A 17701-nucleotide genomic window follows, 5' to 3' on the forward strand; every position below is an offset into this window, starting at 1 on the left:
TGCTGATTAACACTAATTATGTAGGGAAAAGCAAGTATAATCCCGGCCTAACACAGTTTAGTAATCACTTGTTTGCTGGACACAGTTTTTAAGAGCATCAGTGATTCTGTGGAGCTTTTCCTGGTCCACAGAAAAAAGAAGTACAGACTCAGGTTCAGCAGGCGTTACAACTGTTCCAGATATTAAAGTTAAAACATTACCATTTCCTGGGTTCTGGAAAAGTAAAATTTCCTAAAATAAAAGCTTATGGGTTCCTGATAAGGGTCCTGAAATGGTTCCTATAGTGGAAGCATGCTCCATGACAGTCCAGCGTTATGTTAGTGTTGTGTAAATAAAATTGTCAAGCACTACCAGAGAATCTTAGAAGTACATCTTGTAGGGAGCATAGTAATTGGCATATCTGATGGTAACTTCTTATCATTCTTCATCCAAACACACACAGTTGCACAAATGTGTGTATTCTGGTTTCTACTCCGGAAAGGATTTTGGGATTTAGATTTCAGTTGTCTTACCATTGTGTAGTAAGAGAGAGAGAGAGTGTGTGTGTGTGTGTGTGTGTGTGTGTGTGTGTGTGAGTGTGTGTGATCAGGCAAAAATTAAAGGGGTGGGCTTATGGACTGCTTGATGATTGGTTGAACAAAGTCAGGGCCAGAGGATTAAAGGATTTTCAGCACAAAGCCAGTGAGAGAGAGCACAACGTGCAAGAGAAGGACAAGTGGATACTGAGAATGTGTGGGAAAACCTGTATTAGAAGAAAGAGGGATAGGCAGAGAGACTAAAGAATAGAGCAAGAGGAAAGGACTGTAAGACAGAGGGACGTGTGATCTAGAGACATTTAGATGCTAAGAATGAATGATAATAGTGAAAAAGACAGACAGAAAACACATAATAGAACAGATGGACAGAGGAAGATAGATTTGTCACTGAGCTCTAACTCTTGATCCAGTCTTTTCGAGACAAAAATCGCAGTGTGCAGGTAGATGCTAGCAAGTAAAGTGTGAAGAAAAGTGTGAGCATTAGCAACCTATTCTACAAGTGTATGTGCGTGTGTGTGTGTAGTTTCAAATCCCAGCCATCATAATGCTGGACGAGGTGGAGATCGACCCTGTAACACTGAACCTGATCATCCTCGTCACCAGCTACGTCATCCTGCTCCTCGTCTTCCTCATCTCCTGCATGATGTACGACTGCCAAGGCAGAGACCCGAGCAAAGAGTACGCTCCCGATCCAATAGCCGGCACCAACCATACACCCATCCGCCTCGTCGTCATGCAGAACTCGCCCACCTGCTGGGACAACACCGGAGCAGTCGCAGGGCAAAGGGAGAAGAAGATCACAGTGGTGTAGAGCTGTTTTTCCAGGAGCTAGGGGATGAACTTATACATCAACTACTGGAAAATGGAGACACGTGGAATATTTTAAAACTCGAGGCAACAACATCGCTTGCAAATTGCAATCCGAGTGCAATGTAGAGCTTTTAGTGTGTGTCTCTTGACTATAAACAGTCTATGGTATAGATTAAATATTCTCTGCTATGTTTTTGCAAGTGACTCATCAAGAATAATGGCACAGTGACTGCTGACCTGTGTTTCTTTGACATCGAAAGGAAATCTTGCACGACTTCCTGGTTGCATTTTTTCCCAATCATACATTTAAAAAATAAGAACTTGCCAGAACATGAGCTGGGGAAACACTAGTTCTACCTCACTTTACTTTACACTGTTTTGTGAGATGAGCGGTCACAGTGATGACCAGTTTCAGTATGTGTAACCAGGCAGCAATGAACAAGGCTGCTAGTCCAACCCCATGCTGTTAGGTCCATTTGGTGGTTTGATCTTGTGCAAGTACCAAAAACACATCCAACTGGAATGTTGGTACCTGACTGGTGACCGACTGTAAGCATCTGGTTCCAGTTTAGCTCGCACCACAAGATCCTATAAATTGCCCAAAAATGGTTAGGTTATTGGCGGAGAGACATCAATTCGGACAAGTGACACTGATTCTGCTTTTGATTAGAGCTTGTAAGATGACATTTCCGCCTTCCGACTAAGCAAAAACGTCCTGTCAACTTCCTCATTCCAACATTCAAATTCCTACTCCGAATGTTGAGAAGAAGTCATGAACCGCATGTTCAGCACGTAGCATGCTATCAGTAAGTCTACTCACACCAACAACAGTAAATAAAACACCACTTCTCCAATTTTAAATGAGATTACGATAGTTTGTAGATCGATTTGTGTTAGATCAATCAACATGCAGATACATTATTTTTTAAATCTGTAACATTGACCACACAGTTCTCTTTAGCACCGTGAACGTTCAGGTTATCACTCATATCACTAACATCAGCTGGCTAGCTTGTTGCTAGCTCATGCAATTTGAACAAGTCTAATGCAGTACAGTTTCACTGGATTTGGTGCAGACGCTGACCCTGTTCCTGGCTTTTCATTAGATCGTGTGAATAGATAACACATTTAAATGGTAAATGGCGCACTTATATAGTGCTTTTATCCAAAGCGCTTTACACTGGTTCTCATTCACCTGTTCACACACACACTCGCACACCAATGGTAGCAAAGCTGCCATGCAAGGCGCTAACTTGCCATCGGGAGCAACTTGGGGTTCAGTGTCTTGCCCAAGGGCACTTCGGCATGTGGAGTCCCGTGGTCCAGGAATCGAAGCGCCAACCCTACAATTAGTGGACAACCAGCTCTACCACCTGAACCACAGCCGCCCCAAATTTAAATTATCCAGAGGAAAGAACAAGAGTGAGTTGACCATGGAAAAGCAGCAGGGTTACATCAAGACCTAGTGAAGTAACCCCTATTGGTGCAACTATATGGAATTTGTTCTATTTTAACATTTGATACACTTTCATAACCCCCTTGTTGAATTTTTTTGTGTGTGTGTAATATCCCAACTTGGCTGATAAATTGTCCAGCAGCAGGAACAGCAGTCAAGGATAAAGAACCTTTGCTTCCAAGCCCCTAAAGTGGATGTGAACTTTGGACTTTATTGGCCATGTGTCATCTTCAAAACACCCAGTGCATTCTGGGTGATCTGTACCTGCTACAGAATAAAATGTGGACGCAACCCATTGTGGTGCATTGTAGGAGTTCAACAGTGGGCCTGGCATGCTACCCCGCCTTCTCACTCATAAATAACCATGAGACCAGGTCAAGAGGACTGAAAACAGACACCGAACACACAAACACATACGACTGTTTTTTAAAAAGGAGGACTTTTTGTACGAATGCTGGGACTGGATCTGAGGAAGGCCTCGCTGAAAGGGTTAGTGTGTGTTTGTTTCCTTTATTCTTTTTTAACCCCCATGATTTTGCACTGTTAGCAGGTTGTATTCAGAAATAAGAGCCTAACTCACACACACACACACACACACACACACACACACACACACACACACACACATTATATAACCTATTTCCAAAATACCATGTCATGGAGCATGTGCTCCCACTATTTACCCACACATTAATTTTACCTCAGCTGTAATCAATTAGCTAAGCTTTGTTTTTCATCTGATGCTTGCTTCTTCAAATTACACTAAAGTTTTAAAGCTTTTTTACTACTGTTTTGAACTCTGTGATGTACTTCTGACCATCTAGGTTTAAAACTCCAGCACAACACCAAAGAAGAAAATTTCATACACCAAATATGTCCTGGCTTAGCGACTATATTTGGAATAAGAGAGACACTGGGTATGCTTTTGTTCCATGAAAGAACGAGACACCATCAGTGTTCTGTCCAAGATATCAGACACTTTATCGTACCTTTGTGCTCGTTTCCTCTTGACTGTTTTTTTCCGTAATGGTTTAGCTTTATCATGTAACACTGGCAAGAGACTGCCTCGGTACTCTTTGACCCCCAGGTGTCTGAACCTTATAAAGTGATAAGGCATCTTCGTTAGTCCTCAGACTTAGATAGATGATCATGAGTAGTGGTGACGTTTCCAGGAAACCGTCAGTTTAGCATGGCACGAGACAATACTGTGTTTAATCAGCCATGACACATACGCACAGACGTTAATCCCCTTCATTTGGGAATTATATTACTGTCCCTACAGACAAAGGAAGGACAGAAAGAGAAAATGACAGAGAGAGAAGAGTTTGGCAACTGTGAGCGACAACCATCATTCAAACAAATCCAGATGTCAGCACTACTGATTTAGCACGTTGATGACCAAGTCCACCATGTTGTAAAAAGGCTGCAAAGTGAAAATCTTGTTCTTCTTCCAGTTCAAGTCATTTGTCTTTTTCTTTTTTTTTTCCATATCGCAAATTTTGCTCCCATTTGGTCTGACTTTTCCTTAAACCCAAACAATTATCATGATAACAGTCTGGAAATCTGCAGCTTCCAGGTCAAATAAGCATATTACGCATTTCATGAACAGGTTAGCTAAACCTTCTTACAACAGCGTAACCTTTACTTTATTGACAGAATGATTGAGAAAGTCTAGACAGAGTACACAGTATGAGGAATTTCCTAATATCGCAGCCTAGGAATTGAGAGATTAATAGTTGTTTCCAGTAGCTTGCTAATGGTTACTGGTTACTGTTACTCTCAGTGCGTTCGGAGAAACACAAACATTCATCTCTTATCATATCTCAATCTCATAACGTAACATAAATATTATCAGCATCAGCTGCTGTTATAGTGTTAATTAAACATGTTTCAAAGGTTGAGTGACAGTAAGAGCTCGGTCAATATTTAGCACACTGTAATGATAAGACCTACATGACGTGGAAGTGTAGTGTGGCTCACACACACACACACACACACACACACACAGAGTGAAACCAAATGTTAGACACTGATATCAGATAGATTATATTGTTTAGACTCAGTATTGATTTGGTTTAGAACATAATAAAATTGAGACATCTATACAACACCAGATACGCTGCGAGCTCTGAAGACACGCTCTGATTCTAGTATTGTTTTATGGACAGAGAGCATACGCTAGCTACTGATTACAGAGGATAACAATTACAGTGTTGTGAATTCTTCTGTTTTTGTGTATATCACATACGAAACAGTTTTAGATCTTCAAATGAAATACAACGTAAAAACAAAGGCAATCTGAGTAAACACACAAAACAGGTTTTTTTTTTTTTTTTTCTGAAGCAAAGAAGTTATCCAACACCTATAACCAATGTGAAAAACTAATTGGCCCCTTAAACTTAAAATCTGGTTGTGCCACATTTAGCAGCAACAACTGCAACCAAACTCTTCCGATAACTGGAGATCAGTCTTTCACTTACTTCCAGGACTAGGACTTACTCCTACACTTTGGATCATTGTCTTGCTGCATAATCCAGTTATGCTTGAGTTTCAATTTACGGACTGAAAACCAGACATTCTCCTTTAAGATTTTCTGGAGAGCAGAATTCATGTTTCCCTCAATTATTGCAAGTTGCCCAGGCCCTGAAGCAGCAAAGTATCCTCACACCTTCACACTTCCTCCACCATGCTTGAAAAAAAACAACAACACAGTAATAGAATGCAGGACTAGCTCAAAGGCATTTATGTGTGCGAGTGTGTATCAGTTTCGCTATCATCGTGTATTGAAACAACTGCATGGAGTCCAGTACAAATTGTTGCTAACCAGTCATGCCACATTTCAGTGTTGAAGCCAAAAGGGAAAGAAGTACACCATAGCCTGATGAATTGAACAGTGCTGATGTAAAAGAACAAATATGTTTTCAACTGGAAGGTAGTTGTGTCACTGTTTGTTGTGGCCGAATTTACACTACATGGTTCAAATGACCCAATTTCGATTTTTTCCTCCCATGAGGCACAGATAAGATATGACCCATGAACGTGTGCGCAGGAAAAAAGCACATGGACTCCAATATTCTCAGATCCGTTTCAGGCCTCATTCATACGTGGAAATAAATCTGATATGAATCAGATACGTGCATTTGCATCTGCCATGTAAGCAGACAGATCGGATATTCCCCTGTCAATGTAAGTCATACATCATTGAAAAAGCGACGGTGGTGAATTATGTCAACTCAGGTGGACACCAACCCTGAAAACACAACTATCAACAAGGGCTCTCTTCTTTTTTCTCTGCTTTAAGATGCCGGTGTTTTGCTGACCTTTAAATATGGTGCGGAAAGCAAAAGTTTGTATTATATTTTCATCTGCGTCCGTTGCAAATTGCGCCATATTTACTTCCTTTTTGGCCTAAGCTTCCAGTGACGTTTACCTTGGGTTAATACACACATTTTTACTACGCCGAACAAATGACCAGAGGCTCGGATTTCATGTGGAGTTTGCTTTCTCACCAGAATGTCAGCCATTTTAATAAAACATTTGACCGCTGAGAAGATAATAAAACTTCCATATGTTTTATTTTTGGGTTGTTCAGTTGTAATGAATGGTTTTGCCGTGGGAAATACAACCCCAATTCCGAAAAAGTTGGGATAGTACGGAAAATGCTAATAAAAACAAAGAGGAGTGATTTGACTTGTATTGAAACGAAAAACATATAAAGACAAGGTATTTGATGTTTTACCTTATCAGCTGCATAGCTTTTTGAAGATAAACATTTATTTTGAAATCAATGTTGGGGTTGTACTTGTCATTCAAGTGATGGAAGTTGTGAGATCATAGTTGTCTGTTAAATGGTTAATTTGGATGCCACTGTCGCTGTACATGAGTCTAGCTAGCAGAAAGATGATAAATTCTTTAAACAGATTATGTAAAGGCATAGTGTGTGTGTGTGTGTGTGTGTGTGTGTTTCCACATGCAGTACTTATTTCACATGACCCCATTTAACACCCAAAACGAAACCAAGACAGCCAAGCTTTCCAAAAGCCTTTACAAGACATTAAATCTTATTAGTTAAGTCACTTAGAAGGCAGGCTTAGACAAATGCACACACTCACACACACACACACACACACACACACACACACACACACACACACACACACAAGCTGCAGTCTAACAGGAATATCTGTGGAGATGAGAATGGTGCTACTGAACTTCAGTGCTTTTCCTAATCCTGTTAACTGAAATGAGAATAATACTGTAGATGCTCATCTGATGGCAATATATCACAAAATTTCACACACGTCATAACATTAATGGTGGCGCTATTTCAGATTACTGTAATACGCACGTACACCGATATTATCGTCACACCTGTAGTTGTTTTTTGGATGAGTTACCCAGCCTGTCACACAGCATACAGTCTCTCCTGAATCATTAACTGTCAATGTAAAGTTAATCACAGGGCAGGAGGGACAGTTTTCCCTCTGGGTGTTTGTGTGGTGTGTGTGTTATAGATCAGCCATTAACATCTAAGAACATTCCTCTTTCATGAACACACACATACACACGCTCTCATAATAAGCTCTGCAGTCTGGAATACTTACTCCTTCCTGCTCTGCATCAGCTCTGCGTTTTTCCAAAAGTAACGTCTCCTGATCAGGTTCTGTTCATCCAAGCAAAATATTATTGGACTATTATGAGAATGGATTATTTATGACCCAGTCGCTATTTCTTTAGAAAATGTCAATAGCTGAATTAAGCAACCAGACATGCCTGAACAAGGTTTTCCAATTAACCTGTTTCCCTACTTAGTAATACTGTCTATCTTCTGTTACCACCCAGAAAAGTCGATTATTTTCCTATAACAGCACATCCTGAAGTGTTTTAATCATTTTATTAATCCACAGCAATTTGCCAACATTTTTTTTTTTCATTTATTAAAAACACATCATACTTTTGTTTATCCACATATAGTTACATTTAATGTTGTGGAATGTCCACGAAACAAGTAACAAGCTTATCATTACTCAGAAATCACGAAGTGTAAACTCCTCTGTCCTGAAGATGTCAGAAAACTTAGTTACAGCTTTACCTCTGTCCTGTGAACGAGCTGTTACTATAGAAATTTAATCACAACCTTCAGAATACAGAATTGAACAGTGCTGTGGGATGAAAGGAAATAAATGTCCCACATTCACAGATTTATATCAGTGATGCACTCAGAAGAGAATGCTTTTAGAGCTGGTCATGGTTCCGCTCACGAAAACGAATAAGGTATTGTTATGTAATTGGTGTGTGTGTATGTGCAGATTTACAGGTGGATACATGTGCGCTGTTTCTAACAGAAGACAAGACTGATGTTTAATATGTAATCCCGTGGGAATCGAGACTGACCTGCTTTGTTGTACAGCATGGTTTCGGTGCTTTTGTGTTTCTATTGTGTCTTATAATAGTCGTAACTGCAATAAGTGCATTGTTCACTGGCATTGCTGCGTTTTAAACCACGCACAGCAAGAGTTCATTCAAGGCCATATACAGGTATATGCAATACAATACACTGGCTGTATTGAAACTAGATTGTTTCCGAGACATGGAAAAATCTTACCTTGTTTTTACGTCATATACTCTCGTACATCTCCTGTGCAAAGCAACATCTATACACATGTTGCTGTATTTACTGATCTGTGATTACAGTCATCTTACTTCCTATTCACAGACGTAATATCAGTTGGATACCAGATGGAAAGGTAGAGGTTGTGGCTGCATCATGCTAAGCCGGCTGATCCTCTTCTTCCTCCTCATTCTCTGTTCGTCTGTCTGATCCGACCTGATTTCCACTCATGACGTGACATCGTACAAACACTCCATCAGTTTTCTGGCACATTTAACCCACGTTAAAGTTCTAGATAGGCAATAAAGTGTACATTACTGAAGTTAGAAGTTACTACCCCAGAATTTAGCATCTCTTGTATATTCTTTTTTTTTTTTAAAGATCTTTACAGATATTTTGCAGATAAAAAGATCTAGTGATCTTTATTATACAAGAGGGAGACATGTGGACATGTGGATACTGTCCTCAGCTACCTCAGTAAGTGCACAGATGAGATCATTCAAAACCTCCACCCGTTTTTCCCAACCAAAAGCCATGGGTCAGTGGGGATGTTTGAACCAAACTGGGAGAATGCACTGCTTCTGACTACTCTGGTGATCCAGTGGCCAATCTCACTACCAAAGCTCTGACATCTGGCACATGTGGACTGAGATGATCTTTCAAGGAGATCAACTCCAGGAAAGCACCATGATCATCTGATAATCATGTGCTGACCAGCTAACAGAGGTATTCACAGATGAAGACCACCACTGTCCCGGTCTCCAAGAAACCCACCATCTCAAGCCTGAAAGACCATCGTGCCATGACACTAACTCCCATTATTATGAAGTGCTTTGAGGGAAAGGTCAAATCCTTCATTTGTTCCTCCCTGCCTGCCACATTAGACTCCCTGCAATTTGCAAGGTCCACCAACGATGCTATAACTCTGGCACGGCGCACAGCCCTTAGCCACCTGGAGGGGAAGAACAACTACGTGAGATTGCTGTTCATTGACTTCAGTTCAAAATTCAATACAATAATTTCTCACTAAGCTTGTCACCAAGCTACAGGGCCTGGGTCTGCCCCTGTGCAACTGGATCCTGGACATTCTGGTCGGAATCATCTCTCACCCTAAGCACAGGAGCTCCGCAAAGCTGCGTGCTCAGCCACCTTCTGTACTCCGTGCTTACACATGACTGTGTAGCACAGCACAGCTTAAATATCATCCTTAAATTTGCCAACAACACCAACATTGTAGGCCTTATCTCGGATTCTGATGAAACGGCCTACAGAGAGGAGGACAGAGCCCTGGCTGCTTGGTGCTCAGACAACAACAAGGTCAGCAAAACAAAGAAGGTGATTGTGGACTACAGGAAGAGACACGAGGGTAAGCAGGCCCGATTCACACCAATGGAACAAAGGTGGAAAGTGTTTGCAGCTTTAAATTCCTTTCCAGTGACCTCAAATGGTCCATTCACACTCACCCAATGGTGAGAACAGCCCAGCAGCATCTGTACTTCCTGTGGAAGCTGAGGCAGTTTGGAATGGCCCTGGACATTCTCATGAACTTTTATGGTTGCACCACTGAGAGCACTGTCAGTGGCTGCATCACATCCTGGTAGGACAGCCGTTCCGCTGGTGAATGCAGGGACCTACAGAGATTGGTGAGATCAGCTGAGCTCACATTATGATCACACCTGTTATTGTTTTGCATATAAGCTATGAGCAGAAAGTTTCCTAACAGGTGACACAGCTCGACTCAGTATACAGTCGCTCCTGATTCATTTACTGGAGACTTTATGCCACTTTAACTACAGTAAAATCAGAGGACCTTCTCCTCTATGTGCTGCTAAACAAGTGATAAAACTTTTTTTTAAATATAAGAGTTATGGAAATGTACACACATATGTAAGGTTTTTCTGCCAGTACACGATGGAAACCATGAGACACTTTCCTAATGGATTTGAATATTTTATGGTTTAGAGAGTGGGAGAGCTGTTTTCCTGATTCCCACTTACTCAAGCCTGTTTGAACTTTGCATGCCTTACATACAACAAAGTTAATGTTTTGTCCGCAGACACCTACATGAGGTTACATTTGGTAAGAACCATAAAATTTAGATATATCGTTCATCTTTCTCTCTCTCTCTCTCTCTCTCACACACACACACACACACACACACACACACAAAATACAAGGGGGTGAAAACCTTTGCAATATTTTCAGCATTAATGGGACCCCATCTTCTGAAAGCCTTTCCTCATAACTGCTACCAGTCTGAAGTATGGAGATTCCAGTTGTGATAGATGAGAGAGCAGGTGAAAGGGAACACACAGGGAGATTTTCCACTTGAGAGACATTTACACATACATCAAACGTAGTACTTATAGATACATGTAGATATGTACATAGAGACTATACACATGTATACATGTTTATATTTATTTTACGACTTCCATGCTTTACAAAGGGAAGATATGGCTTCTAGTGGTTGTGTAATGGTTTGTAACAGAATTTAATGGTATTTTCCCCTTGTTTACTCTGGTGTATCACATTACAATACACAGTGGTGAGCACAGTGAATAAACCCATAACTTCATCAAGTTAATAAAGCCATATTTATACATGTTTTATCTTATTGTACTCCAGGCAGGTCTTTCAACAAAAAGGTCACTATATATTGTTTGTACCAATGGGTGAGACTCCAATTCAATTCAATTCAAATACACCTTGGTCACAAATCAGCTTTACAGAAATCCAGATGTGGATTTAGATCCGTAGTGAGCAACGCAGAGACACAGTTAAGAAAAGTTGACTCAAAGGGTAACCCGTCATCTTCTGGGTAACACCGGATAGTGGGATAACAAATCATTAGCGTATACGGGTGTAGAAGAGTAAAGACACACAGTACAAAGTGAATAAGAATCCTGGGATTAGGAACAAGACAGTCTTTATGATAACAGCAGTAGCTCATGGGTATAAATCTATCTAAATTGGGCATAAACAATTTTTGGGAAAATACAAATCTCTAGGGTACCAATGTCTCCAGTTACCCATCTGATGTAGTTGATTAGAACATCCAAGACCAAAACAAGGGTGTCAATTTGCAGTGATATATCTCTGAGAGTATCCTTTCCCATGCTGTTTTGATCTGTTTATGCATCTTCAGTAACCTCTTTATCCTGGTTTCATTTGGTCACACCTGAGGCATTTGTTGCTCACTTGATCTAGTTGGGTCACAATGTCTCAAGAGTGTTATCTTATAACCAGTCTTTCTGCAAACTAAGTGAAACATAAAACAAAGCAAATTAAGGCCCAGATCGTGTTGTAGCGTTCCATCTGGAATAATCGTGGTAATGAAGATTCCACCCTGAACAACTTGAATATCAACATTTACAATCAGTATGTGATTGGCATTTTATTTCCAGTTTACGTGAACATATGAGCAGAGCATAAGGAAAGATAATGTACTTTGCATGGCACTGTAGTAGCTAGTACTAGCATGATAGCTTAGCTGTGCCTCCCCTTGGCTAGCAACACCAAACTAGCCTAGTTAGTAAAGTTAAATGACCCGAAGAACTACGAGTTTCACTTTGCAGTGTATTTTTGTAGGTTTTGAAAATAATGTGAAAATAATCAGAAATCTGATTACTCTTTACATGCAGTAATCAGTAATGTTTACAATATTAAAGATGACAATATTACAATATTAAAGTAGTAATTAGTAATCTGTAGTGGATTACTTTTCTTTTGGAGTAACTTACCCGACACTGACGCTGCACACAAGCACTAACCTCTAACAGGAATTACGAAAATACCGCACCGACCGTCAAATAAATATTTACGCAATATTAACACGGAAATATTTCTATGTAAAAATATTAGATGCACATCAGGGCGGAGTTTTCCTACGGGTCTGCTGGTCAGATGAGCTTTAATAAAACAGATCTGCTGAAAAACGCGCACAGTTCCAACAAACCCAAGCAAGGTCACTGCTTCATCTTACCAAGAAATATTTTCTGAGAAAGTAAGTTTTGTTTCTGGAGACAATACAGCACTCAAGCGAGAGTTCACTGGCTTTCTGAAAGGATCCAGTAAGTTCCTACAGGGGTCACGTGACCTCGACGTGAGGGTGCACTTACTTCACAAAGTTTACCGTTTCACTGATAGATATATATCTTTTGTCCTATTTTCAATCACACTTTAATCACAGTAAACAGAGTTCCAGGTTGTACGTAAAAACTGACTAAACAAGTACCGCAGCTGTGGCCATTTTTTTCGCCTCACGCCTACTCGTGTGTACGTCATCGCAGCCTCTCGGAAAAGAGAGCCGCAGTGACGGTTGGGATCAGACTCGCCGCTGATTGGTCGTCTACAGCGACGTTCGATCTTCATGCTGCTCAGTCATTGGCTGGCGCTCTGTCACTCAGCATGGCAACAATAGACCGTGTGCAGGAGTTCAAACGGCCACGTATGTGGACCGTGTAGTGCACTTGATAGCGTTATTGTACCGGAGTTAGAGTGCACTAGGTAGGGAACGAGCTCTGATTGAGGACACAGCCCGCAGTAATTCACTATAGGCGCTTTAAGTGGTGCGGTGCCTGTTTTCGGCACCAGTTTTATATGAATGGTCATGGCGTAACTGAATGGATTTCAGTCTGTTTTTTTTGTTTTTGTTTTAGACTTGAGTTAGATTCGCTATGTTAGTCAGGACACGTTTGAAAACCTCCCTGGTGTGTAGTTGGAGAGGTTGAGAGCCTGGGGAGGGTTTACACCGCGGGTTTGCATGTTGAACAGTTACTTCTTTTCCTTCCTTTACATTTATTTCCCTTTTGGTTTTGTTTCCTGTTTGCACGTCTTCTAGACCTGCTTTGAGATGAAGAGAGTAAACAGCGTCCAAAGGTGAGTAGTTTACAGTACAATCTCCGCAGAGACTGTTACACTGCAGCGGTTTATTTGGTGTGTAAGCAGTGTTTTACATGCTCAGTTCAGTATTTATTATTTATTTTAATATGATCATTAATAATTCATCATCATCACACATACTGTTTTCCACTTAATTTAAAAAAATATTCCAGTTGAAGCATACATCTGTTAAAAGATTATGTTTGTTTATTAAAATCAATCTGTTTTGATCTGGTGATTATTATTATTATTATTATTATTATTATTATTATTATTAGAGACAGGTCCATTTGATTTATAATGAAATATTTCATTATATTTTTATCTCATTTATAAATGTACACCCCAAATCATTGCTCGCCCTGTCATCTCATATTTTTTTAACAAACCATTTAGTAAAATATTAAAGCTCCATCCATGTTAATGAGTCACCATTCACGCCATTACTCTTCATAATATTCATTAATCCAAAAAATATCTGAATATACACACACACACGACTCCATATTTACACGTACAAACGCGTGTATTAATTCGAATTGTCTTCCTTTGTGATCCATTCGGTTTTGATTCTGATTCATTTGAAATCCGTTTATATTTCATTATATTTTAGATCTACAGTGTAAAAGGAAATGTGAAGGGTACACAGTGTCCCTGTGTTTTTAACTCGTCCAAGAAACTTATTTTTATTCGTTACGTATGAATAAAAAAACATACATATACACCTCGTTATGTATTATAACTATTTTGGTAAGTAGTTAATAGAGATGATCCATATCAGACATGCACAGATCCCATTTATTTCCATTTCTGATGCAAGTTCGTCGTTAGATCCGGTCCGATCTCATTCGGGACGATGTCGCTCCTGGTTCTGATCTTCAGTGTCATATTTGATATTAGAGCACTATAATTGTAAATATAATAAGTGTAAACATAAATGTTATTAATTAATTACAGATTAGTTACAACTCAAAGACTCGTTAATGTGAATAATGATGGAGACGGAAAACGATGACACGTGTGATACTTTTATAAAGATATAGTGTTGTATAATGATCTTGATGTTATTCTTATATTATAAGCTTAGATTGCAAGTTAATTTATTATTATTATTATTATTATTATTATTATTATTATTATTATTATCTCTTGTATAATCGATCACATCATTATGTTTGGATATGATACAACTTTTGTGTGTGTGTTTTACAGATTCATGAACAGCAGGGCTGCTGCTAACTGCCGCTACAAACCCACAAGCTACGAGCATGCAGCAAACTGCTACACACACGCGGTGAGAAACACACACACACACACACACCTTCCCAGATTCGTGATTTGACTGCACACATCAGCACATTGTCTTGTAGAGTAAGCAGAAGATTATTATTACAAGATGGTAAACAGGCCTTTTCGACAGTAGTATATGAATTTATTTATTTATTTATTTATTTATTGTGAGTATAAGTCCTGATCAGACAGGAGTATCTGGTGTTCCTCAGCAGTGCACTCGTATATGGACTAATACCAGACAGTTTTATTAAGTCGTGTTGCCATGTTTGGCCAAATCTTGGCTATTTCCTGGATTTGCACCTGCCGAAAATAACATGCCTGTGTGTGTGTGTAGCTGGTGATCGTGCCTGCGATTGTGGGTGTGGCTCTGCTGCATCGTCTCTCGGATGATCGGTGGGAGAAGATCACGGCATGGGTGTACGGCCTCGGCCTCTGTGCTCTCTTCCTCATCTCCACCATCTTCCACATCATCACCTGGAAGAAGAGCCACATGAGGTCAGAGGGAGGGATGGATGGATGGATGAATGGAGATGAAAGGAAGGAATGAGCTTAGGGAACTGGTGGGATGGAGTGATGAACCTGGGGAGATGGAGGGGGTGAACCCGGCGAGATGGAGGGGTGAACACGGGGAGATGGAAGGTGTGAACACAGGGAGATGGAAGGGGTGAACACGGAGAGATGGAAGGGGTGAACACGGAGAGATGGAAGGGGTGAACACGGAGAGATGGAAGGGGTGAAAATATAAAGTGAGAAAATTAAGAATAAAGGAAAGGATGGGTGAATAGAGGAGGAAAATTAATTGTTTACTGTGTGTATATAATCAAGTCAGGTGTGTAATTGTGTGTGTGTGTGTGTGTGTGTGTGTGTGTGTGTGTGTGTACTGCAGGACGGTGGAACACTGCTTCCACATGTGTGACCGGGTGGTCATCTATTTCTTCATCGCCGCCTCATACACACCCTGGTAAGAGAAGTATATGGTGTCTGTGTGTATGGGAGAGAAAGTCTGTGGGAGTTCTAAACGTGTGTGTGTGTGTGTGTGTGTGTGTGTGTGTAGGTTAAACCTGAGGGAGCTGGGTCCTCTGGCGTCGCACATGCGCTGGTTTGTGTGGCTCATGGCGGCTGCAGGAACCATCTACGTCTTCAACTACCACGAGAAGTGCGACCTTTGACCTTTCACTTCCTGTGCAGTGGAGTGACAGAAAATCATGCTGATGGTGTATGTGTATGTTGTAGGTATAAACTGGTGGAGCTGGCCTTCTATCTGACGATGGGATTCTCCCCTGCACTGGTGGTGACGTCGATGGTAAGACTTCACTGTTCACACTCCACACAACGCATCACTTCCTCCACGTACACTAACAAAAGTGCACAGGAGACTTCCAGATGAATGGATGAACTTTTAGACGAATAAATGGACTAAAAATTCATTGACTGGTAGATGGACATCCAGATAGATAGATAGACTGTTGTTTTCATCACCTTGTTTTCTCTGTGGTGCGTTTCTGTAGGATCAGAATATCCATCATTTTCATTGCCAGCTAATTTGAGGGACCAGGACGTCTCCATGGTTACCACATGATGTTTGAGAGATGCCCCCTGAATGAGAATAATAAGTTGTGATCTCGGGGAACAGTCTCACAGTATTAATGCACGGTCTTTCTGCATTAGTGCAGTGTGAGGCGCCACCATGTGGCCAGGTGTACATTTTATTATTTAACTGATGACACTGAACACACACTCTCTCACACACACACACACACTGTTTATCTCTCTGCAGACAAACACAGATGGCGTGTATGAGTTGGCGTTTGGTGGTTTCATCTACTGCCTGGGCGTGGTCTTCTTTAAATCAGATGGTGTCATTCCATTTGCTCACGCCATCTGGCACGTGTTCGTCACGCTCGCCGCCGCCGTGCACTACTACGCCATCTGGAAATACCTCTACCGCAGCTCACCTGGTGACGAGGTCAGGGCTGTGGCTGACCTCTGACCTGTCTGGCACATGCACGCAAGCACCCATGTACGTGCAGAGGGTCATCTCACCGGAGAGTTCTTCATCTAAAACATTTTCACCAAGAGGTGCTCATCAGCTACTCGAGTTTACCAACACGATCTCGGATTGTTTACTAGCCGCCTGGAGAACAGTGTGTGTGTGTGTGTGTGTGTGTGTGTGTGTGTGTGTGAGTGAAAGTTAAAAAAAGTTTCATTTCTTTTCCATTTCCACCAGTATTTCTGGACAGATGTTAAACCGAACAGCGTTTCCAGTCAGACGCTCGTTTCAGCCAAAAATAAAAAAAAAAGTACACAGTTTTCCTCAGATGTAGTTGAACAGCGGAGACGTCTTTGGCGTGTTCAGTTTTGTACCGTGACGCTTATACACACCAGTTCAGCATGCCTGAGTCACCACGCTGCTGTTACTGAGCCGAACAGCGTCTGTTAAAGCGGTGAGGTGATTCAGGTGTGCAGGCTAAACCGGTGGCTTCCATCACTTGTTAGCTACGCAAGTGTTCGACTGCGTTTGTGCGTTGTGTACGTTTAATTCGTTTTCGGACGTTTAAATGTCCGTTCTGTGTTATCTGTGATGTGAATGTGTTTGTTTGTTTGTTTGTTTTTAAACAGATATTCAGAGCAGCTCTGCTTGCTCACGCACATTCCACTTTTCACAAATTTGCGACGTATGGAGAAGACCGAAATCCGTAGAGGCCATGCGTTATTGTTATTTTATACCTTGGGATAATGTAATGTTGAGGTGAGGACGTCGAAGTCTGATGGAAACAGTATTGTACTGATCATCTTTCCTGCTGTAACTATGACAGTCTTCGCGAGATTCCCACGACTCTCCTGTAGGTCGGAAAACCGTTACTGAAAGTCGATGACATAGATTTTTTTTTAATCAAACCGACAGTCATTTCAGTGGCGCCAAATAAAACGATTCATTTTGTTAACGCGGACGGCGTTTTTAATGGATCGCTGTGTGTAGCGGCTTCTCGAGGTCACTGACCGCGGACGAGACCAAACTGTTCATCAGGCAGCTCTTTTTTTTTTTGATTGAAGGGTTATTTACAGGTAGCAGAAGTGACCTCAGTCTTGAATGTAACTTCAGTATAAATC

The 17701-nt window shown here is 41.0% G+C and overlaps 2 protein-coding genes across 3 annotated transcripts in view; both read left to right on the plus strand.

The window, feature by feature from the left end:
• Positions 1 to 271: 271 nt before the first annotated feature.
• On the plus strand, positions 272 to 1639 carry LOC128615626 (small integral membrane protein 36-like). Its single transcript, XM_053637854.1, has one exon. It carries the CDS (start codon positions 1081 to 1083, stop codon positions 1345 to 1347), a length of 267 nt encoding a protein of 88 aa, XP_053493829.1. The 5' UTR covers positions 272 to 1080; the 3' UTR covers positions 1348 to 1639.
• A 1313-nt stretch (positions 1640 to 2952) lies between these two features.
• mmd (monocyte to macrophage differentiation-associated) overlaps positions 2953 to 17701 on the plus strand; it is a 16542-nt gene continuing 1793 nt past the window's right edge. Inside the window, exons 1-8 of one of the 2 annotated variants that reach the window (XM_053637812.1) lie at positions 2953 to 3291; positions 13257 to 13294; positions 14510 to 14591; positions 14925 to 15085; positions 15477 to 15551; positions 15645 to 15746; positions 15824 to 15893; positions 16099 to 16510. In XM_053637812.1, coding sequence (XP_053493787.1) covers positions 3022 to 3291; positions 13257 to 13294; positions 14510 to 14591; positions 14925 to 15085; positions 15477 to 15551; positions 15645 to 15746; positions 15824 to 15893; positions 16099 to 16137 — 837 coding nt within the window. In that variant the 5' untranslated portion in view covers positions 2953 to 3021 and the 3' untranslated portion in view covers positions 16138 to 16510. Of the gene's footprint in view, positions 3292 to 13256; positions 13295 to 14509; positions 14592 to 14924; positions 15086 to 15476; positions 15552 to 15644; positions 15747 to 15823; positions 15894 to 16098 lie in introns of both variants that reach the window. The other variant, XM_053637811.1, reaches the window with a different exon arrangement.

The sequence above is a fragment of the Ictalurus furcatus genome, chromosome 12, assembly GCF_023375685.1.
Source record: "Ictalurus furcatus strain D&B chromosome 12, Billie_1.0, whole genome shotgun sequence".
NCBI lineage: Eukaryota > Metazoa > Chordata > Actinopteri > Siluriformes > Ictaluridae > Ictalurus > Ictalurus furcatus.